The 24,632-nt window shown below is 40.0% G+C and overlaps 1 protein-coding gene and 2 non-coding genes across 6 annotated transcripts in view; 1 reads left to right on the plus strand and 2 right to left on the minus strand.

Annotated features, from left to right (window-relative positions):
- Positions 1–493: 493 nt before the first annotated feature.
- The window catches only part of CERS5 (ceramide synthase 5), a 33,720-nt gene continuing 9,581 nt past the window's right edge, over positions 494–24,632 (minus strand). The window contains exons 2-11 of one of the 4 annotated variants that reach the window (XM_036252765.1): positions 14,130–14,238; positions 13,179–13,309; positions 12,193–12,250; positions 10,205–10,255; positions 9,229–9,321; positions 7,539–7,667; positions 7,334–7,440; positions 3,728–3,884; positions 1,266–1,419; positions 509–802 (exon numbers count right to left, since the gene is read on the minus strand). In XM_036252765.1, coding sequence (XP_036108658.1) covers positions 1,270–1,419; positions 3,728–3,884; positions 7,334–7,440; positions 7,539–7,667; positions 9,229–9,321; positions 10,205–10,255; positions 12,193–12,250; positions 13,179–13,309; positions 14,130–14,238 — 985 coding nt within the window. In that variant the 3' untranslated portion in view covers positions 509–802; positions 1,266–1,269. Of the gene's footprint in view, positions 1,420–2,735; positions 2,845–3,727; positions 3,885–7,333; positions 7,441–7,538; positions 7,668–9,228; positions 9,322–10,204; positions 10,256–12,192; positions 12,251–13,178; positions 13,310–14,129; positions 14,239–24,632 lie in introns of all 4 variants that reach the window. The other 3 variants (XM_036252766.1, XM_036252764.1, XM_036252767.1) reach the window with 3 other exon arrangements.
- On the minus strand, positions 11,362–11,493 carry LOC118624877. The gene has a single exon (XR_004958538.1). It is a non-coding gene; the product is annotated as a small nucleolar RNA SNORA51 (small nucleolar RNA).
- On the plus strand, positions 21,040–21,186 carry LOC118624933. The gene has a single exon (XR_004958572.1). It is a non-coding gene; the product is annotated as a U4 spliceosomal RNA (small nuclear RNA).

A 24,632-nucleotide genomic window follows, 5' to 3' on the forward strand; every position in this document is an offset into this window, starting at 1 on the left:
ATGCAAAACCTAGGGATATGGAGGCACAACTGCATATTGAAAAAAGTTATTTTGATATAAACATTCACTAAATAGAAACTATCCTGAGACTACTACTGAATACTACTATTGGTAATTTTGCCAAGACTTCAACTAGAGAAAAATATGGACTAAGAAAACTGTTTCTCCACAGGCTAAGAGAAAACATCTGCTCAGATCCATTTATCGTAATCTTAAAATGTTAACTGGCAGTGTCTGTATTCAATAAAATGGGAAATACAGACATCTAACTATAGGTGTCTTAGCTCTTCAACCAAAGTCTTTGTTGGTTTGGTGATATACACGCTTTAATCTGCTCTGTATTTTTTCTATACATGTTTACTTTTTCTTAAAATATAAAGTCTCAAAATGTAGGCACTCTCTTCCTAGAATGCACAGAAAGGAAAAATTTGACATCCAATGGCTTCTAGAATCAGACCTGAAAAAAATTATTAATTAGCTTATGGATTCAGGGAACTGGGGCTAGAGTCACTAAAGAGTTTTGAGATAGCAGAGGAGGGTTGAAGCACTTTTAATCACAGAAGAGTAAACAATAGTATAAACTGTTAACAGCTCACTCAGTGGCTGTTATCCTCCTCCAGCCCTCAGCTCACCCTCTCCACCCCCAACTCCCTGCGTACCATTGAGTAAAGAGCAGGGTATCAGCTGCTGTCCCTGTCACTACCAGGTGGTGGGAAGGAGATCTAGCTAGGGGTCACAGCAATCCTGGCCATCCATCCATGGTTGTCTGTTTCTACACAACTTCATGTGAAATAGTCCAGCTCTGAAGGAAGAACAGTGAAGAAACCTGTAGCTGAATTTGGCTGCTCCATTCAGATGGGCCAGAGCCTCAAGAGCCATGGGCTACAAGGGAGGGGATAGTCCAAAACCAGCGTAATTCAAGATGCAGCCGAATTTGGGATTGAGGTGGGTTCAAAGGGGACCAGGCAAGGCCTGTGGCCCTACTTCGGAATTGTGCCCCAACACAGGCAATGAAACTCATGCATATGGACACGGACACACACACACACACACACACACACACACACAGCAAATAATATTATTGAAAGAACCTGGAGGCTATTAAATACAAAATGGCAGAGTTTAAAAAAAAAAAATTTCCTTCTTTGATTCTCCTCAGTGCCCTGCGGACCCCTAGTCATAGGAGCGTAGGTGTGAGGAGGCCCAAGAGGAGTAGGTTGCCAGTGGCCCTACAAGTCCATGTGTGCTTAAGTCCTCATACCAACCATCTTACTCTTCAGCCCAGTAGCTTCCTCCCATGTGACCATTCACCCGATTAGCACCATTGCTGGAGCTGCTGTCACAGGGACCTTTTGTGTTTGTGGTTACATCTTCTTCCTCTGAGCTGCTCTCCACATCACTGCGATCATCCTTAGACACCTAGGTGGGATTGGGCCAAAGGTAGGATAGGTGAGGACAGAACTTTTCTGGAAACATAAGACAGACAAAGCCCACAGAGCCCACGTTTGGACACTGTTCCCAATTTGGCCTACTTTCTGGTGGTACCTGACTTAAAATATTATTTGGACCATGGCTACTACTGTGAATATCCTTTGCCTGCTTCCTGGGTTTCTTTCTCATCATCTCTGTTTTTATTCTCTACAGATTAAGTAGCTACTTTGGTTGAGAGGTGTATTTTTCAGGACTGGCCTAAGAGAGCCGAAATCATTCACTGAGTCCTCATTTAGGTTTGAGGGACACTCCAGACACCCTTCTGTCTCAAAAAATAATAAAGGCCAACATTAATAATGCATATGGCTGTCATCATTGTGTCTACTTCTGGTGGTTGTGGCCACACACACCAGTGTGTGATCCTGAGTTTTGCTCTGTCTCCAAAGCCGATCCATACTGGGCTTTTTCAGTAATTCTATTCTTTCTGAGCTCAACTATCAATATCCTATGACACTGTTTCTCCAATTTCCTTCCTTTTCCCAGTAGAAAGATCACTTTTCTTGTGCAACTTTGGCATTCCCAAAATCCACATGGTGAAAAATGGAAGGGCAGTCAGGGAGAAAAGACTCCCAGTCCCAATCATGCTACTATTTGTGAATCTTTACTGTTTAACCTTAGCTTTTTTATTTTGTATTTTCAAATCAAGTGTGGGTTAGAATAGTGTTTTCAAATCTAAATTATCCTGCATATCAAGCAAAGTACTCAAATTTTCTACAATGGACCATAAAAGTAAAAGAGAGAAACCCAGTGAGACCTATGTCAGACTTTTGACCTCCAGAACTGAAGGATAATAAATGTGTACTGTTTTTAAAATAAAAGTGAGAAGGAAACAAAACCACAATTGTTGTTTCTAAGAAGTGGGGCACTTGCTTTGATTAACTCTAAGATTCTAGGGTTTATAATAGCTGTTGACCTCTGAACCCAGATAACTAATTGATTATCTAATCTTTAAGACATTTCTACCAGAGAACACAGTGTGTCTAGATTTGAGGTAAAGAGAGGCTCAAAAAAAAGGGGGAGTGGGAGGAACGAAAAACAGAAAGAAAAAAAAAAAGAGTAGACTCCAATCTTGCCTCCATTTAGGGAAATCTGGCAGCTTGAGCTCCAGTCAACAATGGCCCCACAAGGTCAGGAGAGGGTACATGCTTTCAGACAATACGGGAACAGAAAGGAAAGCAGGAAGTAAGAGAAACACATTCTGACAGACATGCTTCACTGAATACTAGAAGCACAGATACACTTACATGCAAGAGACGAAACTGTCCAGTTCCCGCCAGGCATAGAAAAAAGGAAGGAGGTGAGAAAAGAGTGGAGAGTACAGAGTCTGGGTCTAATCCTTCCTGGATAAGTCACCTGGTCAGGAAAGAAAAGCAGGGGAGAAAAGAGATGTCTAGTAGCTACAGCAAGATGCATAGGCACACTGAGCAAGTTCTGTAACCAATTGCAGCCGTAAGGAACAGACGTAAGAGGCCATATATGCCCAGGTAACATTCCAATCCCTTAGTCCTAGAGTCAGTGTGTCCTCTAGCAGAGCCCTCCCCACCCAGGATTCTGTATTACTGAAGGCTGAATCCCCAGCCCTTTGGTTGATTAAAGCCTGCTTCAGAACTTGGATTCACTTATGAATTTCATTATTAAATGACAACTTTCTTTGTGCTTTTGGGATCTGGGCATAAGATGGGTATTTGAAACCCTAAATACTCTTCTCACTTAGGACCCTTGCTTCATACAACAGTGGGGTGATACCAGTACTTAGTCCCTTATATAAACCATATTTTGAACATCACAGTATGTGGGGTGGCTTATAAACCAACACCACTCCTTAGGCAATCTCTGCTTTTACAGTTTTTATGTTGGAGCTCTGCATATGATTTCCTTTGAAAAAAGGCCTCCCAGCTAAAAAACAAAAATATGAAATCCACTGAAGTTGGTAGGTAAGGGGTAGGAAATGCCTGAGGCCATCTCTAAAACTTAATACTGTTCATTATTTAACAACAGTTATTTCTAAAGGACAGGAAGAAGGAAGATCCTTCCTCTTACATTTAAGTCATGTCCTAAAAGGCTAAACGCTCAGACTTATAGAAAAGGTGAAAACTCTGGATCCCCAGGCTTTTTGCTGGGTCTTCTTATATAGATGGGGCTCTTTTGATCTCTTATAGATCAAAAGAGAAGGTCTATTGAGTAATAACTATCTTTCTACCCAGCCCCAAAGAAAGAAGCCATCTTTCATCCTCACCTTTCCTCGGATCAAGGCTTTGAAAGCAATTCGCGCAATTAGGTAGGACCAGATGACATGCAGAACCTGTAGGATCAGGAGAAGGCCATTGAAGAGCCACCAGGAAGGATAGGGCCCGATCATCTCCCAACTCTCAAAGAGGGTTGTGTTCAGAATCCTAGAAGAGGGAGACCAGCAGTCAGATTCTAGAATCGAAGCCAGGCAAATAGGGATGAGGCTGAGTTCCCTGGGAAGCAGAACCTTTGTGTTTTCTCCCTATACCTTCTCTCAATTGTTCCATGGATATTCATCCACAGTGAGAAAAGAATACAGAAAGGGAGCCTATGAAGTTTTCTATTTTTAGGGATAGGGGAAGATGTACACTCAAATCTCAATTCTCGAACATTTCCCATCTCAAACAATTCAGTTCTCGACCAAGTTGTTCATGGAAAAAATGTCTCAGTTGTTGAACAAAACTTCAGTTCTCGACCCGACAACCCTTTCATGCCGATACCTGTATGACCAGTCACGTGTCTCTCAGGCAACAAAGGAGAGAATGTGCGAGTATGAGTCAGTTTACCACTAAGCCTCACATTGTTAACAATTCAGAAAATCATACTGTGAATATTTTTGTTTTTTGCTTTTGTTGCTTATTATTAAATATGTACAGTAAGTCACCATGGGTCCTAAGAAGGTTAGTGATAGCAGCAAAGTGAAAAGGAAAGTTGTAAGAACAATGATAAAGCTCAAAAATGAAGTAATTGTGCCCTGACCAGCGTGGCTCAATGGTTAGAGTGTCAACCTGAGTACCGAAGGGTTGCAGATCGATTGCTGGTCAAGGGCAAATACCTGAATCGTGGGTTCAATCCCTGGCCCCACTAGGGGCAGATGTAGGAGGCAACTGATCAATGTATCTCTCTCACAACAAAGTTTCTCTCTCTCTGCCCCATTTCCTCCCTTCCACTCTCTCTAAAAACAAACAAAAAATCAATGGAAAAAATATCCTTGGGTGAGGATTAACAAATTTCAAAGTATGACAGAGATGTTTGTGTGTCTGATCTGGCTATGAGTGTGACATAGGGAAATCGATGACTAACACAATTTTAAACATAAAGAGGCCACCAAGAATGCTGTTCCATGGCTGGTGTGGCTCAGTAGATTCAGCATCATCACACTGAGAGGTCCGGTTCAATTCCCAGTCAGGATACATGCCCGGGTTGTGGGTTCGATCCCCAGTAGGGGGCGTGCAGAAGGCAGCCGATTGATATTTCTCTCTCATACATAGATGTTTCTTTTTTTTTATCCTCACCCGAGGACATTTTTTCATTTTTTGTTCAGATAGAGTGGGAGGGAGAGAGAGGAAGAGAGAGAGAGAGAGAAACATCGATGTGAAAGGGACACATCGAGTGGCTGCCACCCGCACGACCCAACCAGGGCCGGGGACAAACTGCAACCGAGTTACATGCCCTTAGCGGTAACCGAACCCAGGTCTCTCTGGATTGCAGGCCAATGCTCTAACCGCGAAGCCAAACCGGCCAGGGCAAGATGTTTCTATCTCTCCAACTATAAATCAATAAAAACATATTAAAAAAAAAAAAAGAATGCTGATGTTGCCCTGGCTGGTTTGGCTCAGGGTTAGCCCACGGATCACATGTTTGATTCCTAATCAAGGGCATGTACCTGGGTTGCAGGATCAATCCCCAGCCCTGTCAGGGTTGTGTGGGAGGCAACCAATCAATGTTTCTCTTTCTCCCTCTCCCCACCTCCTTCCCTCCCTACCTTCCATTCTCTAAAAAAAAAAAAAGTATGTATCAATGGAAAAAACTTTTAGTGGACAATGCTCCTGCTGCCCACCCTCCAGGCTTGGAGGCCAAGTTGGTGGAGGAGTACAGCTTCATCAGTTAGGTTCTTGCCACCCAACACAACTCCTTTCATTTAGCCCATGACCCAGGAGGTTATTTCTAATTTTAAGAAACTTTACACAAAGGTAATGTTTCAGAGGTGTTGAGGTGACCTCTGAAATTAATTTAACCCTCAGGGAGTTCTGGAAAGAACATTTTAATATCCTCACTTGCTTGAGGCTCATAGACAAAGCATGGGGGGAAGTGTCTTCCAGGACCATACAATCTGTTTTTATGGAAGGGGATTCCCCTTCCAAACAATAACATCCCTAACATCCCTTCATCCCTCCTCTACATATTCAGTCACCAACAGCTCTCAACATTAAAGGTAAGTGCTAGCCCTGGCTAGTACTTGTGTTGTTCAGCTGGTTGAACATTGTCCCATGCACCAAAAAGTAAAAAGTCACAGATCTGATTCCCAGTCAGGGCACAAGCCAGGGTTGCAGGCTCGATCTTCAGTAGGGGGTGTGCAAGAGGCAGCTGATCGATAGTTCTCTCATCAATGTTTCTCTCTCTCTCGCTCCCTCTCCCTTCCTCTCTCTCTAAAGTCAATAAAAACATATTAAAAAAAAAAAGTAAGTTCTGTCCAGCCAGTGTGGCTCAGTGGTTGAACATCACCCATGCATCAAAAGGTCGCCGGTTTGATTCCCAGTCAGGACATGTCCAGGTTGTGGGGCCCGATCCCTAGTGAGGGGGCATGCAGGAGGCGGCCAATCGATGTTCTTTCTCATCAATATTTCTATCTCTCTCCCCCTCTCCCTTCTTCTCTCTCTAAAATCAATAAAGGAGAAAAAAAATTTTTTTTAAATACTAGTGTGTACATAAATTTTCATTTTTTTACTGTACATTTCATCTCCCTTTTGTTAAATTTTCATTTACATTTCATGTCCTTTTTGTTTTTAAAATGTTTATTTATAGATTAAACAGTACATTAGACATGTACTATACATAAGAAAGGTTAAAACATGAAATTATTTGGGGGTCTGGAATGGATGAATTCAATTTACATTATTTCTAGTGGGGAAAAATGATTCGGTCTTTTAATAAATTGCTTCTGAAACAGCCTTCTGGAACAAATTAAGTTCAAGAACCAAGGTTCCACTGTATAAATCTTAGGAACTAATGGAGTAAGTCATCTTATTAATCACTTCATATATGCAGAGTTTTACAAAATTGGGACAGCAATTTAATCATGACCCTAGGAATTTTAATTTTAATCATGACCCTAGGAATTACTCAGATCCTCGGGCACACAGAATAGTTAGTAGCTGATTTCCTCAGACTAACCAAGATCTCCAACCCAAAGTCACTGACTTTGTACCATAAAGTAGTGCGTGTAGAAGTATGAGGTGTGTGTGCGTGCGTATGTGTGTATATGTTGGTCAGGGTGTGGGAGAGGTCATGGCACAGGAAAACAAGCAAGAAGAGCCTAAGAATTTTGTAATCATCATGAAAGAAAGCAAAAGAATTACTTGGGCATAAATTGAGGACTGTTTCTCAGGGATGAGTCAGGAAAGCCACAGCCAAATGAGTTGGATGCTGAGTCTGGATCATGCCTCACTAGAAATACTATGCAAGGGAACTGAGGTCCTGTGAGAATCCATAAAGGTTAGGTTAGGTCAAGGAGAAAGCAGGGCAGTCAGGTTCTTGGTGGTCTATTTCCTAAACTGACCAAAAGTATCATTTAGCTATACACCTAGCATAGCTCCACAACTCTAACACTTACCAGAATGGGTAGATTCCTAGACGAGTGACCATAAAAACAGCACTGAAGATCACAAAAAGGGTGTCACAGAGACGCTGGTACTTGGCATAATTGGCCAGCTTGGCTGCCTGAAGAAAGGAAGAATTGAGATGAGGAGAAAGCACATTTCCAGGAAGAAAAGACGAGAAAGAGAGGAATAACGAGGAAAGAAGGTTTAGGGTCTTACCTCCAGCAGAAAGTCTGAGGCATCATGTAGACACATGACCAGAGTTCCTACCCGAACCATGTTGTTGATATACGAGAAGGTGATGAGCCCAATGGTGGCCAAGTGATGTACAAACATGATTAGAAAGTCCTAGGAAGGAATGGAAATAGAAGAAGCAGGTATAGGCAAGGCCAGAGGGATGCTAGTCAGCTCAATGCCCTGCATTGTTCTCTGAGGATCTTATTCCACCCTTAGAAGTTCCATTTTATTTAAACTTTCCATTACGAAGCTGACTAGCATTTGACCCAAACTCTACATCAGCGACTGACCCATAATCTATGTTCATATAGCTTAAAGCAGATTTAAAGCTCTAATTTCTTCTTGAATTCCAATGCTAAGGTTAGACCTGGTGAAATCTCTAAATACCTGAGTTATCAGACATAGCTAATAAACACTTCTCAGTCCAGTGAGGGACAGAAGGTGAGAGAAGGCAGGTGAATTTGGGTCAGATAAACAGTATAAAAAGTTATGTTCTCCCTCTAGACCAGTGGTTCTCAACCTTCCTAATGCCGTGACCCTTTAATACAGTTCCTCATGTTATGGTGACCCCCAACCATAAAACTATTTTCATTGCTACTTCACAACTGTAATTTTGCTACTGCTATGAATCGCCATCAGAAATATGTTTTCCAATGGTCTTAGGCAAGTTCTGTGAAAGGGTCGTTCGATCCCCAAAGGGGTCGCGACCCACAGGTTAAGAACCACTGCTCTTGACAGATACAGTGGTATATTCCAGTTCTTGAGTTGGGGATGGGTTCAAAAGTATACATTCTAGTATGTTTCAAACCTACATATATACAAACCTTTTTTAATATCTGTGTCATGTATTAAAATAAAATTTATTTTAACATATGATACAAATAAAGGTCCTGTGTCTCCTGACCAAAGGAGAGTGAAAAAACATCTGAATTGAGTATCAAGCTTCTAGGTTATGCAACAGCTGACAACCCAGATTAATTTTAGTCCATTCTCATAAATGCTAACTTTGGTTTTCTCACCAAAGATAACCATAAGTTAGTAACAGATTAGGATTAGAGCTGCTGGAACTACATTATGTCTGGTGGACAATAAGAGGTGAAGATTCTGTCTACTTATAAAAAACTTAAGTCATTTCCAACTTTGTCACTATGTGGACAAGTCAACTTAACTTTTCTGAATCTTTGTTTCCTAAAGAGTAGCATAAAAAAGGGTAAACAAAATAATCTAAAACCCCTTCCAGCTGAAATTGTTTGAGTAAGTGGGGTCAAGAAGGTAAAGCAGAGAGAAAACAAGGGTCCCTAATATCAAGCCAAAGCCAGATTCAGCCTTTATGGTTTCAGGCCTGTCCTGGATCGTGCCTTGCTATCCCTAAGTTCTGACTAGTTTCCTGAACTTTATACATGTAAGAACCTTGGAGAAAAATAAAGAAAAGGGTATGGTTAGCTGGTTAACTGTTCTCAACCTAGTTACCCTGAATGCCTCCAATATACTTCTTCATTAGTCAAGTCTCATTTCTGAGAACATTACAAAGAGCTAATAGTCCCCTCAAACCTACTTTCTCCCCCTTTTGTGGTCCCAGTCAGGACAGAGAATCCATCACAATGGCAATAATGGTAGCTGCTAGGAAGGAGGATGCAATAAGTTAGGAAACTGAGGGAGCCAGTGTCCTTACCTTCCTTTTAATGTCTGTAAACTGAGAAAACATTAGAGACCAATAAAAGGCCAATTCCATGACATAATAGTAATAAAGCCCACTTGTGAGAGGCTGAAAGAGAGAAAGAAGTGGTTAGAATACCAGCTAGTCAAAGAGTCATTCTGGCTCTTCAACATTCTCTGTCTTGGAGGACCAATACCCAAAATTATTAGACATCTTTCCTCCCCAACATCTTCTAAGATCTGCAATAGCTAAAAGGCTTTGGTTTAGTAAGGAGATTTAAACCTCTTCCCTCTGCCCTTTCAAATATGTATCTTCAACTCTCATCTTTTAGAGAGCAGATAAAGTTAAGACATACTACAGCACAATCAAATTAGTATATATACAATTCTGAGAAATTAATGTTTTTTTAAGGGATTAAATACATTCAGGCCTTCCCTTCTTCCACCCTGTTAGCAGCCCCCTGACATTTTTCTAGTACAGATTAAGGGGACTTCAAGTTACTCTTGATTCAAAAGGGACTTGGACCAAAAAGCACCTCATTAAGTGCCAGGAAGCTGCTTTTGTTTCCAGCTCAATTAGGGTGAATATAATGAGGGTACAGAAACAGGATTTCACAGCTATGGGGGCCCCAGAAATAGATAACCTGAATATTTGACTCGAAGAGACTCAGCTACTAGTCCTTTAAGACCAAGGAAGTTTGGCTGGTGTGGCTCAGTGGTTGAGTGTCAACCCATGCACCAAGAGGTCACCAGTTCGATTCCTGGTCAAGACACATGCCCAGGTTGTGGGTCAAATCCCCAGTGCGGGGGCATGCAGGAGGCAGCCAATTGATGTTCTCTCATTGATGTTTCTATCTCTCTCTCTCAAATCAATACAGGAAAAAAATTAAAAAAAAAAGAAAAAAAAAAAAGAATACCAAGGAAATGTGCCACCTGCCCTGTGACTGCACTGTCCCCACTCCACTTTACACACATAAGCACTTAGATCCTACCTGACGTGGATAACTATGCCAGCATTGTCGGGTGTCCCAAAACCAAGGTGACTAAGAGAAAACAGAAAATCCAGATCAGTCTTCAGGATTCTCCCATGGCTCACCTATATAATCCTATTATGTCTATGGTATAGGGGGAAAAGGGTGATGGGAAAAAATAATCCCTCTGGACAGAATTTAGGGATCCTTAAAGGGTGAATAAATATCTAGATATTTCTTCTAGAACTTAAAAGTGTTATTACAAATAGGAAAATCATGCTTTGAGGTAAATAAGAGCAGGGAGAGCTCTAGGATAGTTTTTGAAAGCATCACCACCTGGGCAATAGGAGCTAGGAAGGCAGGAAGACATAATACCAGTTGATAACCAAGAGAAAGATCTCCATGTCAAAGATTCAAAAGTCAAAAGTAATAACTTCTAATGGAATTTCAATCATGTCCTTTATGGAATTTGTCCATTTCATCTAAGTTATTGAATTTATTATTATTAAACTGTTCATAATGTTATCTTATTATCCTTTCAATGTCTACAGGATCTATAGTGATAATCTCTTTTTCTCCCTGATATTGATAATTTGTTCTCTCTTTTTTCTAGGGTTTTATCAATTTTAATCAAATGTTTCAAAGAACAAATTTTGGCTTTATTAGTTTCCCCCATTGTTTGTCTAATACCTATTTCATTAATTTTTATTTAATTATTTTTTCTTTACTTTGTCCTTCTTTTTCCAGATCTTAAAGTGAAAACTTAGATCACTGATTTTAAAGCCCCCCACAACCTACACATTTAAAGCTGTAAATTTTCCTCTAAGCATGCATTAGCTACATGCCAAAAATTTTCATTCAATTCAAAACATTTAAAATTTTCCCTTCGGAATTCTTGTTTGACCCATGGATTATGTAGCAGAATTATTTAACTTCCATATAGTTTCTGGATATCTCATTATTATTAATGATTGCTAATTTAACTCCATTATGGTAAGAGAACACATTTTGTAAGATTTCAGTATTTTATAATTTACTGAGATTCCTTCCTTCCTTCCTTCCTTCCTTCCTTCCTTCCTTCCTTCCTTCCTTCCTTCCTTCCTCCCTCCCTCCCTCCCTCCCTCCCTCCCTCCTTCCCTCCCTCCTTCCCTCCCTTTTCCTTTCCTCCCTCCCTTCCTTCATGTTCCCTCATTCACAATGTGGACCAGGCAAAGGGCCTGGGCTGGGGTGTATATGAGGTGGGTTTACTCTGCCTCCTCTTTCTGTACAGACAGTGTAAGAACACAGCCTGTGGTAAGCACCAGGAGGCCAAGATTTATTTTATGGCCTATCATATGGTGTATCTTAGAGAGTTAATGTTCCATGTGCACTTGATAATTATATATGTTCTTCAGCCTTTAATATAGTGTTCTTTAAGTGTCAATTAGGTCAAATTGGCTGACTGTGTTGTTTAAAACTATATCCTTAGTGATATTTTTTTGTCTAGTAATTTAGTCAATTACTGATAAAAGCATTAAAATCTTCTATGCCTGTCCTTCAGTTCTGCCTCTTTTTGCTTCATATATTTTAAAGCCTCAGTTATATCACTTACAAAAACAGGGTGTTACTGTGAAAAAAATGACACAGAATCAGAATTTTAAAAGCCTGAAATTCTTTGACTTTGACAATTAACTGGAAATTAGGAGTTATACCTGTTTTACCCACTTTAAAGGGTTACTGATTGCATTTTTATAACTGTCTCCTCCTTGGATGAACACGTTTTTGTGTGTATCATACTGATTTAATCAATACCAAGTATTATTAGCATTATTTAGGGGATAAACAGTAGTTATGAGGTTACTGAAGTCAGGCCCCAGAGAGAAGGCAACCATTTAGCATATAAACTTGGGCTACAGGCATCACAGAGAAAAAAAAGGGGGGAAAATAAAGATCTAAAGGTATTTAACTCATCTCTAGAGATGTGGGCATGATTAGAACCCAAAAGAAGACCAGAGAAAGTTCACACTCACCGACCAAAGAAATCTAATTCCGTAGCAGAATATACATAAATAAAAAGTGAATCTCCACCTGGGTGGGCAAAGAGTAGAGGTTAGATGAATATTCACTGAAAAGAAAGTCTTTGAGGCTAAAGAAGTCAAGATAGCAGATTTGGGATAAGATAGTTACTGGTGAGAAAGAAGGTTAAGTCCCAAGAATAGGGACAAATACTGTTTCTTCAAAAGCCAAAAAGAGACATCTTCCAGCCTCTGTTTAAAATAGTTTTCCACCAGCCCAGCTGGTGTGGCTCAGTAGTTGAGCATCAACCCATGCACCAAGAGGTTGCCGGATCAATTCCCAGTCAGGGCACATGCCCAGGTTGTGGGCCCGATCCCCAGTGGGGTGCTGCAGCCCATCGATGTTCTTTCTCATCGATGTTTCTATCTCTCTCTCCTCCTCCCTTCCTCTCTCTCTAAAATCAATAAAGAAAATAATTTAAAAAGTAAAATAAAATGAAATAAAGTAGTTTTCCACCAATGTATACTGGCTTTAATAAATTTTTCTTCCATATCAGACTCCTTGATGATAGTGTCTAATATTTTCTTTGCACAACAATGATAAATACAGTGCTCCATATCCAGAGGGGAATTCGTAAAATACTGTATGTCCAGAAAAGGGATGCTTCCCACCAAAATGCCCATTTAGAGAAAGCTGGTACTATTGCTATCAAGGTGTACAAGGGTATTAACTCCCAATCTATTTGGGAAAGGGGAACAAAATGGAACTACATCTAGCTTAGTGGCAAGCATGTCCAAGAAACTATGGTGCTCTTCTTTCCTGCCTATAATAAACTGAGTTAGCCCTCCACATTCATAGACTATTGTCCTAAAAACAGAAGTGATTTCCAAAAAGAAAACCTCAGTCCAACAAAAAAGATTTAAAAAAAAACCCCCAAAACCCCTCAGTCCAGTCATACCCCACCCTTCTCCTCACTCCTGATCTCCCTCCGCACACCTACATGCTTTCACAGAATTTAGTGAGCGTTGGGGGCTTGTCCTGATTCCTCCGATGGCGAAACCAGCACTGGATTTTTCGGACGTCCCAGTCCAGTTGCTTTGACAGGCCCTCCAGCCTTTTCTCATCAGGGTACTGCAGATGTAGGACCAGAGTCAGAATATCCCTTTTCCTTTAAACCTCTCATTCAATTCTGACTAGGTGAGTGGCAAAGGGGTGAAAACTACAGTGGCTTAAATGGTGTTTATCTTTCCAGGTTTCATCTCAAAAGTAATTTTTAGTAAGAATTACTATTTCACACATCAAGGACCTTTACCATTCACCTATAGACATCCTTGTTTGGTCTTCTCCCTCCAGCCCAAGCTGTGTAAAAAAGATCTTTAAAACCCACACCGCGCCCTGGCTGGTTTGGCTCAGCGGTTAGAGCATCAGCCCACAACCAAAGAGTCATGGGTTTGATTCAAGTCAAGGGCAGGTACCTCAGATGTGGTTTAGTCCCCGCCATGGTTAGCAACCCCCCCCACCCCCCTACCCCCCCCTACCCCCCCACCCCCGTCCCATCTGAAGATAAATGGAAAAATATCCTTGGGTGAGGATTAAAAAACAAAAACAAAAACAAAAATCCAAACTGCAAAGATTATCAGCCCCCATCTTAATTATGTAACTAGGTAATGACAAAAGCTGGAGCAGGGAAAAACAAAATTAAGATAAAATGTGTCTGGGAGGCAGTGATGATGACTGCTAGGCCTAAAACTCAAATGTATGTAAACTTGACTTAGATTCTGGCCCAAAGGTATTTCCCTGAGGGAATAAAGTTCTCAAAGCTATATGGACTACCCAAATGTGAAAGATTATCTCATCCTATATTTACTCTTGGAGATACTTGTTCTCTATCTTCCCCTGCCCTATGCGGCAACCCCTCATATGAATTTTCTCTTTTTTTTTGCCCACTCACCTTGGTAATAGATATGAACACCTTTTCAAGGATGGCATTGGGCTGCTGGGACGGATAAGGACCACTGTCCTGGATGCCAACATGGAGTGCACAGGGTTTGGCAATAAACCTGTAATGAAGAAAGCCCAAAAGCCAATTCTAAATATGGTTTGTTAAGCATAAAGGAAAGATCCTGATTAGGGGGCTGATGGGAAGGAAACGGGGAAAACACTTGGCTGGGAGCCAGGACTTTTCAATTTCATCCTGGATTCTGCCACTGACTTACTTGTGAAATGGCCTGTTTAAGACATATTGGACCATAAGCTCTTGTTCCATTTTACCCTAGTTTCCCTTATCACATCTAGAATTTTAAAGTAAAAAAGACCTATGTCAGCCCGGCCAGTGTGGCTCAGTAGTTGAGCGTCAACCCATGTACCTAGAGGTCACAGGTTCGATTCTCGGTCAGGGCACATGCCCAGGTTGTGGGCCCAATCCCCAGGGGGGGGGGGCATGCAGAAGGCAGCCAATCGATGTTCTCTCTCATCGATGTTTCTATCTTTCTCCCTCTCCCTCCCCCTCTCTCTAAAATCAATAAAGAAAAAAGAAGACCTATGTTTCTCTCTCTCTCTCTCCTTCTCCCTTCCTCTTTCCTAAAATCAATAAAGAAAACAAAAATGGCCCTGGCCAGTTTTTCTCAGTGGTTAGAGCACTGGCCTGTGGTCCAGAGAGACCTGGGTTCGGTTCCCACTAAGGGCACGTACCTCGTTTGCAGTTTGTCCGCAGCCCTGGTTGGGTGGTGTGGGTGGCAACCACTTGATGTGTCTCTCTCACATTGATGTTTCTCCCTCTCTCCCTCCCACTCTAGCTGAACAAAAAATGGAAAAATGTCCTTGGGTGAGGGTAAAAAAAGAAAAAAAAAATGTTAGAAGAATCTTGTAAGTATTAAATGACAGAATGTATATGAAGAGCCTGGAACAAGGGAGGTACTTAATAAATGGTAGTTATCCTTACTTCAAAAGATCAAGAAGATCTTAATCGGAGGGAAAAGTAAAACTAAGTCTGAGCTCTTCCCAATTACAATATCCTGGGTCATGGTCACCTTCTTGCCTAATAAAAAGAGTATGGAAATACTTAGAAGAAAGAAATATAGGAACTAGGAAAGGTGAGAAAAAAATCACCTATTAGCATTCAATCCCCGTCCCAGATTATACCACTAATAAGTCATAAATTTGGCCAAATCATTTAAATCTTGAGTCTTGGTTTTATGATCTAAAAGAAGGGACTATATGAGGTGATTTCTAAGATTTTTTTTTTATTTTTATATCTAAGATTACATAGTGTCATCACTGATTGTAATAAATTCCTAACTTTTAGATCTTTGAGAATCGAGAAACTAGTCCTTGGTTCTTCAAGAAAGAGCTCTTGCTTCTCCACAACCATAGAATTTTTCTAGAGCATCAATCAGCTCTAGAAAAAGCTCTACACAGTCATTTTGAAAATAAATCAAAATCAGTTTTAGCTCTCTTTGCATCTTATGGAGTCCCATGATAAAATTATGAATGAGAGGCCTAAAAGATGGAGTGCTCTTGACTTATTCTCTTGGTCTGCATTTGAATCCAGATTTTACCTCTAAGGGAGGGACTGAAAATAAGAAACTTTATCTTCTTCTATAAAAACGTTTAGCTTTATCACCTGAGCCATAGGGAAACATTTATCCAGAGCACAAAGTTAGTCACATCTGTAACCCATCCTCTCTCTTTTACACAGGTGGCACAAAAGTTTCATTCAAAAGCCAATGCTAGTAGATACTTTAATTTATATTTCCTGGTATATTATTCTGTGTACAAATATTTTAAAACCCCACTCATGTTTAAACTCACTGTGAACAAAGAATACAGAGAGCATACTGTTTTTGTATTTACCAAGGTTCTGTGCTTAGTAGTTTCTAGTAACTGACAAGTGAGAGGTCCAGTGAATCCCATTCTTATGAGCTCATTTTGGACCCAGCATTGACCAGCATCCAGAAGAGTAATTAAGCCCTGGCCGGTTTGGCTCAGCGGTTAGAGCGTCGGCCTGCGGTCTAGAGAGACCCGGGTTCAGTTCCCGCTAAGGGCACGTACCTTGGTTGCAGTTTGTCCCCTCCCTTTCACGTCGATGTTTCCCTCTCTCTCTCTCTTCCTCTCTCTCCCTTCCACTCTATCTGTACAAAAAATGGAAAAATGTCCTCGGGTGAGGATAAAAAAAGAAAAACAAAACAAACAAACAGAAGAGTAATTAAGGCAGTCATTTTTGCTTTGGAGTTGATGCCATATAAGTGATAAAAGCACTGAATCATGTCTCCTCCATCTCCCCTCATCTACATTAATGGCATGAAGAGGTAGATGCAAAAAACAAAAACCAGCCTTTACAATTCCTACTCTTACCTCTTGATGTAGTTCTCTTCCTCAATTCAGAAGCAGTCAAGTGATTAAAGGCCTTGGAGTTAGGCAGATTGTAACAGCTAAGAGACTTTGTGAAAGTTCATTATAAAGATGAAATGATATGATGCACACCTAGTATACTACCCAGTACTTAGTAAACATTCAATAAAGGGCAGCTATTATTATTTTACTAGAAATCGATAGTTCAGTCTGAGTACCCTGATGGTACCTCTGGCAAAAGGTGAGAAGAGCAAGAAATTCTCTTTTTTTTTTTAAAAAATCCTCACTCAATGATATTTTTCCATTTATTTTCAGACAGAGTGGAAGGGAGAGAGAAAGATCAATGTGAGAGAGACTCATCAATTGGTTGTCTCCTGCATGACCCCAACCAGGGCCGGGGACCCAATCGCAACCAAGGTACGTGCCCTTGACCAGAATTGAACCCATGACTCTTTGGTCTGAGGGCCAACACTCTAACCGCTGAGCCAAACTGGCCAGGGTAAAGAAATCCTCTTTCATACAACATGGACAGGTTTGTACCTTGCTCACATGGGTGAAGCCAAAATAATTTGTTTTATTATCTGGACTTTGGAGTGGACTAGATTATCATTATCTCACATCCTGTCCTCATTAGTTCACAGAGCTCAATGAAAGACATAAAGCTATTGGCATTCAGTTAGTTACAACTGTACAGACCCTAAGGAAATTCATTTATCTGACAAATATTTATTGGGCATCTATTTTGTGGAAAAGAATTTTTCTGTGATTGAAAATTAAATAAACAACCCTGGCCAATTTTGCTCAGTGATTAGAGCATTAGCCCGTGGACCAAAGAGTCTCAGGTTCAATTCCAGTCAAGGGCACATACTTCGGTTGCGGTTTGTCCCCAGCCCTGGTTGGGGTCGTGTGGGAGGCAGCCAGTCAATGTGTCTCTCTCACATTGATGTTTCTTTCCCTCTCTCTCTCTATCTGATGATAAATAAAAAATATCGCCAGGTGAGGATTAAAAAAAAAATTAAATACATAGATTTATTTGTGCATTTAATAAATTACCTTAATGAAGAAAGTAAAATTATTTTATTTATTTATTTATCCTCACCCGAGGACATTTTTCCATTTTTTGTACAGACAGAGTGGGAGGGAGAGAGAGGGAAACATCGATGTGAAAGGGACACATCGAGTGGCTGCCACCCGCACGACCAACCAGGGCCGGGGACAAACTGCAACCAAGGTACATGCCCTTAGCGGGAACCGAACCCAGGTCTCTCCGGACCGCAGGCGGACGCTCTAACCGCTGAGCCAAACCGGCCAGGGCGAAGAAAGTAAAATTATTTTAAATTAGAACTTTGAAGAAGTTCAGATTTAATCATGTACTCATTCTATATCATTTATATGGTATTTAGTATAATTTATAAAATGGGCATATAGGTTAGTCAAACTCCAGACAAAGAGACTGGCATTCAGCCTTTCTTCTAGATTGGTACTTCTCAGCCTGGCCGGTGTGGTTCAGTGGTTGAGCATCAAGCCATGCACCAGGAGGTCACTGGTTTGATTCTCGGTCAGTGCACAGGTCCAGGTTGTGGGCCAAATCCCCAGTGGGGGCCATGCAGGAGCCAGTCAATCGATGTTCTCTCTCATCGATCTTTCTACCTTTCTCTCCCTCTCTCTAAAATCAACAAAGAAAAGAAAAAAAAAATTAGATTGGCACTTCTCAAAGTGTGAGAAGGGGTCTGAGAGACCATTTCAGGAGGTCTGCAAGGTTAAAACTATTCTCATCGTAATTCTGTAACTTCATAATAGCTACTCTCTCTCATTCTTTCATGAGTATACAGTGGAATCTTACAGATTATATGACAAATTGTAATAGATTGAAAAAAGAAGCTGACATGAGAATATAATTGCCAGATATTAAAGAGACTTGCAAAAGTGTAAAATAATGCTATTCTTCTCAGTTTTTTGTTGTTATGGAAAATATTTTCCATAAAGTGTTAGTTATATTACCAATATAATAAATTTGTTGTTACTTGTAAATGAATAATATATTGAAGTATTTTCCATTTTAATTTCTAAAACAGTATATATTAATAGATATTGTTCATATATAACAAAAACGCTCTGGGGTCCTTGATAATTTTTTTTATTTATTTTTTCTTCATTGATTTTTTTCAAGAGAGGAAAGGAGAGGGAGAGATAGAAACATCGATGAGAGAGAACATCAGTTGGCTGCCTCCTGCATGCCCCTCACTGGGAATCGGGCCCACAACCTGAGCATGTGCCCTGACCGGGAATCGAACTGGCGACCTGTTTGTGTATGGGTTGATGCTCAACCACTGAGCTAGACCAGCCGGGCCCTTGATAATTTTTAAGAGTGTAAAGGATTCCTGACAATATAGTTTGCAAACAAACTGCTATGCTGGATGACACTGAGAAATCAAACTTCTTTTGTAATTTTTTTCTTTCTTTTTATTTATTGATTTTAGAGAGGGGAAGGAAGAGGGAAGAAGGGACAGAGAGAGAAACACAGATTTGTTGTTCCCGTTATTTATGCATTCACTAGATCCAGCCAGTGCTTCTTGTGATTTTCTGTCCTCTCCAGAATCAATTTGTTACCCAATTTTTTGAATACTTTGTAATACTAGATGTCCCTTTGTCTTCAAGTCTGAATAAGTAGGCATTTAGTAGTCTATAAAGGTAAGGTACTCCTTTCTACCTGCCATTCCAGGAACATGAGTCTAATGACCCAACCAGATTGTAATATATCTGTCCAGCTTTGTAGAGATCATTTCAATTTGCCCTTTCCCTGACCTCGCGATACATGGCAGCAGCTGACCTAAGCTGAAATTAATTAAGATGAAATTACTTACTGCTTTGCTTTTTCATAATAAAGACAGGAGCTATACTAACACTGCTGTCTTAGTGATTCATTGCAACATCACTGATGGATATGAACTATACACAAATATATTAGAATGTCTAGATCAAGCTTCTCAACTGCTGTACCATGGCAAGTAACATAGACGGGCTATACTAATACTCTTAGTACTCAGGGTGGTCCATGGGACCTGTGGTAGCCAGAAATCCTCAGCCTGTAGCCTTGGCCTCATTTATCCCAGTGTAATGCACATTTTATTTTATATATGTGCAGAAACATGGTTGAGTTAGAAAGTGCAGTGGCTTAGATCAATTTCTGGAAAAATATAAAGTATCAAAATTAATATATAAAAATAAAAATAACCACCGAAGAAACTGAAATAGGGAATGGAATAAAGGGAAAAATACAATAAAAATAGAAAGGACTTTTTTTTTATCCTCACCCAAGACATTTTTCCATATTTTGTTCAGATAGAGTGGGAGGGAGGGAGGGGGAGAGAGAGAGAGAGAGAGAGAGAGAGAGAGAGAGAGACACATCAATGTGAAAGGGACACATCGAGTGGTTGCCACCGGCACGACCCAACCAGGGCCGGGGACAAAATGCAACCGAGATACGTGCCCTTAGTAGGAACCAAACTGGTGTCTCTCTGGACCGCAGGCCAACGCTCTAACCGCTGAGCCAAACCGGCCAGGGCAAGAAAGGTCTTATACAGACTGAAGATGGTGTATCATTAGGTGAAGAATACTAAGTAACTAAATTACCTGAACCTGAATGCTCCCCACTACACACACACACACACACACACACACACACACACACACGAGAGAGAGAGAGAGAGAGAGAGAGAGAGAGAGAGAGAGAGAGAGAGAGAGGAGATAACTGAGATGATGAGTAAAGGTTCTTGGGGCCAAATGAAGCCTGTTTAGAGAATTTAATCCTTAAGTACATAAGCTGTATTTGAAAATTCTCCCCTGAAACATATTGCACCCCCAAAAGGCAAATGAATAGTCCCACAGAAAACAGATTCAAGCCCTGGCTGGTTTGGCTCTGCGGTTAGAGCATCGGCCTGCAGTCTAGAGAGACCCAGGTTCAGTCCCCGCTAAGGGCATGTACTTCAGTTGCGGTTTGTCCCTGGCCCTGGTTGGGTCATGTGGGTGGCAGCCACTCAATGTGTCCCTTTCATGTCAATGTCTCTCTCTCTCTCTTCCTCTCTCTCCCTTCCGCTCTATCTGAATAAAAAATGGAAAACTGTCCTCAGGTGAGGATAAAAAAAAAAAGAAAACAGATTCAAAAAGTCCTTTCCCTTTACGGCTTGAACTTTATTCTCTAGTTTGATTGTCATTGAAAGGCTTTAGATGGGGAGCAGAGAAGAAATACATGGATCTGTATATTAATAAAGAACTGTCACCCTGGCCAGTTTGTCTCAGCGGTTAGAGCGTCGATCCACGGACCAATGAGTCGCAGGTTCGATTCTGGTCAAGGACATGTACCTCAGTTGCAGTTCATCCCCAGCCCTGGTCAGGGTCATGCGAGAGGTAACTAATAGGTGTGTCTCTCTCACATCGATGTTTCTTTCTTTCTTTCCCCTTCCCTCCCTTCCAATCTATCTGAAGACAAAAAACAACAACAACAAAACAAAACCTTTGTGCAGTGGCAGTATTGTAGCTAGTGAGGTTTATCCAAGGTGTGATTATTGCTAAAAAAAAAAAAAAAAAAGAACTGTCATCAGCTAAAGGTTATTGTAAAAAAATCCATGCTATATGTGATAAAGCCTTGAACTAAGGCTATAGAAATAGAAAGGATTCAAGATATGCTGAGGAGGTAAAACTGATAGGACTTGGTGACTGAATAGATAGATGTAAGAGGCAAAAGAAAAAGAAGAGTCAAGTGTGTCTTCCACATTTCTGGCTTGGGAAACTAAGCTGATTATAGTGCCTCAACCAAGTAGAGAATAAGATAAAAGCAAATTTGGGAGTGATAGATGAATTGTATGTGTGCTGAAGTGGGTCAATGCAATGGAACTGTCTAGTAGGCAAATAAACTTGGAAAAGTTTACATACTCATGGGATGGATGTGACTACATAAGAAAGGAAAATAAACTGAAAAGAGAACCAAGGCCCGAATCCTGGGAAACAACCAGCATAAAAGGTAAATTGAGGGGACAGGAAGGCCAGAGATGGAGTCCTATCAAATGAGGTAGAAATCCAGTATCCACTGGATTTGGTCACTTGAAGATCTTTAGTAACCTTTATCAAATAAATTCCTGTAAATAAAATGGAGGATCTAAAAGATAATAATGAGTTATAGCAGTAAAAGACATGAGGAGGAGGAAGAAAGAAGTAAAAATAGCCAAGACTCTCAAAGAATCTGGGCTAGGAAGAGAAGGGAATGCCTTCAACTTCCTGCATCAGAACCACTCTGCCTAAAACTAACATCCCTGTGCTTCAGATACATTCTTTTACTGATCAGAAATTTCATTCTATTTATTCCTTTTCTTTTCTATTATCTTCAGCCTCACTCTCTACCTGTTTCTTCTCATCAGACCTTAAATATGCTGAAGTTTTCCCCATCTTAAAAAGGCTCTCCCTGTCTCTCTCCTACCTCATAACTGAAGTTCTTGAAAAAGTTCTCACCTGTCTTCTAACTCCCACTCATTCTTCAACTCTCCTCCCTCTCTCATCTGGTTTCTGTCCCTAAACACCACTAAAGCTGCTCTTCCCAAGGTTGTCAATGATCTTCTTATTGTGAAATCAAATAGATGTTTTTCAGTCTTGTATCTTACCTGACCAACTCAGTACCATTTTATATTATTGACCATGCCCTCCTTCTTGAAATGCTCTTTTCTTAGCTTTCTTACGGCCATACTCTTCCCAGTTTTCTCCTCTCTCTGACAGTAAAACTAGACTGATTGGTATGGAGTATTAGTTGAGTCGCCTTGAAACAAGGTACTTTCTCTGTGTTTCAGGTTTTTCATCCATCTGTAAAATGAGGATAACAGCAGTATCTACCTACCTCAGAAAGTTACTATGTTTAGCACTGAGAACAGGGCCTGGGACAAAATTAGGTACTTTTAAAATACTAACTATAATCAAATTCTATATGGCTGTCATACCTCTTTATCTCCTTTTGGGCTTCTTTTTCCTTTGCCTTTTCCTAAAACAAGGTGTTTCCTTGGGGTTCTATGCAGGTTCTTTTCTTACTCTACGTACTCACCCTAGGTGATCTCACTCAATTACAGCAGAGGATGGTCCACAGACCCCTGAGGGTCCCTGAGATATTCTCTGGGGGCTCATAAAGTCAAAACTATTTTCATAATAATGTTCAGACATTATTTTCACCCAGCTGGTGTGGCTCAGTGGATTGAGAGTTGTTCCATGGACTGAGAGGTCTCGGTTGGATTCCTGTCAGGGCACGTGCCCAGGTTGCAGGATCAATCCCCCGTAGGGGGCATGCAGGAGGCAGCTGATTTATATTTCTCACATCGATGTTTCTAATTCTCTCCCTTCCTGTCTAAAATAAATGAATGAATGAATGAATGAAATTGCCTTTGTTACTGTCTCGATATATGCAATGATGGTACAAAGCAATGGTGGGTAAAACTAATGGTACTTGAGCACAAATCAAGGCATTGACACCAACCTGTAGTAGTAGTTATTATATATCATTCTTTGCTGTGTCCTCTTAGCTTAAAAAAAAATCTTGCCCTGGCCAGTTTTGCTCAGCGGTTAGAGCATCGGCCTGCGGACCAGAGAGTCCTGAGTTCAGTTCCCTCTAAGGGCAGGTACCTTGGTTGTGATTCGTGCCCGGCCTCAGTTGGAGTCGAGTGGGTGGCAACCAGTCAATGTGTCTCTCTTACACCAATGTTTCTCTGTTTCTCTTCCTCCCGCTCTATCTGAAGATAAATGCAAAAATGTCCTTGGGTGAGGATTAAAAAATAAATAGCTAGTTTCACTTAACAATGTCCTTGATGAAACAATACAAATAATTAATTTTATTAATCTCAACCACTGAGTACATTGTTAAAAAGCATTCTGTAATAAAATTGGAAAGTATACAGAAAGCACTTTTGCTGCACACCAAAGTACATATATGGTTGTCTCAAGAAAATGCACTTGGTTGAATGAATTGTGTGCTGAACTAAATCACTTTTTTCATTGAACACCAATTTTACCAGACAGAATGACCAATAGTTAAACTAAGGTTATTCAGATCTAGGTATTTAGAAAACATTTTCTTGAAAACGAATTAAATAAGACTGTCACTTAAAAAATAATTATTATTGTTGCCAATGATAAAATTCAAGCTTTCAAGTGAAAATTTTTAGAGAACTTATATCCACCTTTGAACTTGACGATACTTCAAGACTTTTCTGATGATATTGGTTACAATGAGATTAACTAATATGATTTTAAAATACTGTATAATGAATGACATTTGGGAGACCTATATAACTCAGTGAACCAGTATTTTTCAAATGACCAATATATAATATTTATTCAAAGTATAAGATAGACCAATGAATTTTAACATAAATAAAATGCTCATTGATATGGTTTCAGAATCTACAATACAACCAACCTTTTAGAAACCACTACTTGTGTTTTGGTGTAGTATGAAAGAAAAATAAAACTTCCTTTTCCCAATGAAACATCTGTGTGAAACTGGCTTTTATTTATGTAATTCAACCAAAACAACATATCAAAAGAGACTGAATGCAGAAGCCATTGAGGAGAATCCAGTTATCTTTTATTAAGCCAGACATTAAAGAGATCTGCAAAAATGTAAAATCAACGCTGTTGTTCTCACTAAATATATTTTCTTTAGAAAAATAATTATCTTTCAAAAATGTTATTTATGTTAACATGTAATAAATTTATTATTGTTATTTTTAATGAAATAGTAAATGCACTTCATTTTCTCAATTTTAATTTCAAATGTGAAAAAATTGATACGTATATGTAAGCCACACATAAACAAAAGCTCCTTTGGGATCCTCAAGAATTTATAAGAATGAAAAAGAATGCTGAGAACAAAAAGAATATGATTTCTAAATTATACTAACATTATTCACTTATGTGCCAGTGATTCCCAGCTATTCATTATCTTGTATATTCCACACACATATGGATCTATGTCAATGTATTTTTTTCTGAGTAAATTCTTTTCATTTTACTTATTTTTACCTTCACCTGAGGACATTTTTGCATTTATCTTCAGATACAGCAGAAGGAA

This window comes from Molossus molossus, unplaced genomic scaffold (assembly GCF_014108415.1).
Source record: "Molossus molossus isolate mMolMol1 unplaced genomic scaffold, mMolMol1.p scaffold_m16_p_10, whole genome shotgun sequence".
Taxonomy (NCBI): domain Eukaryota; kingdom Metazoa; phylum Chordata; class Mammalia; order Chiroptera; family Molossidae; genus Molossus; species Molossus molossus.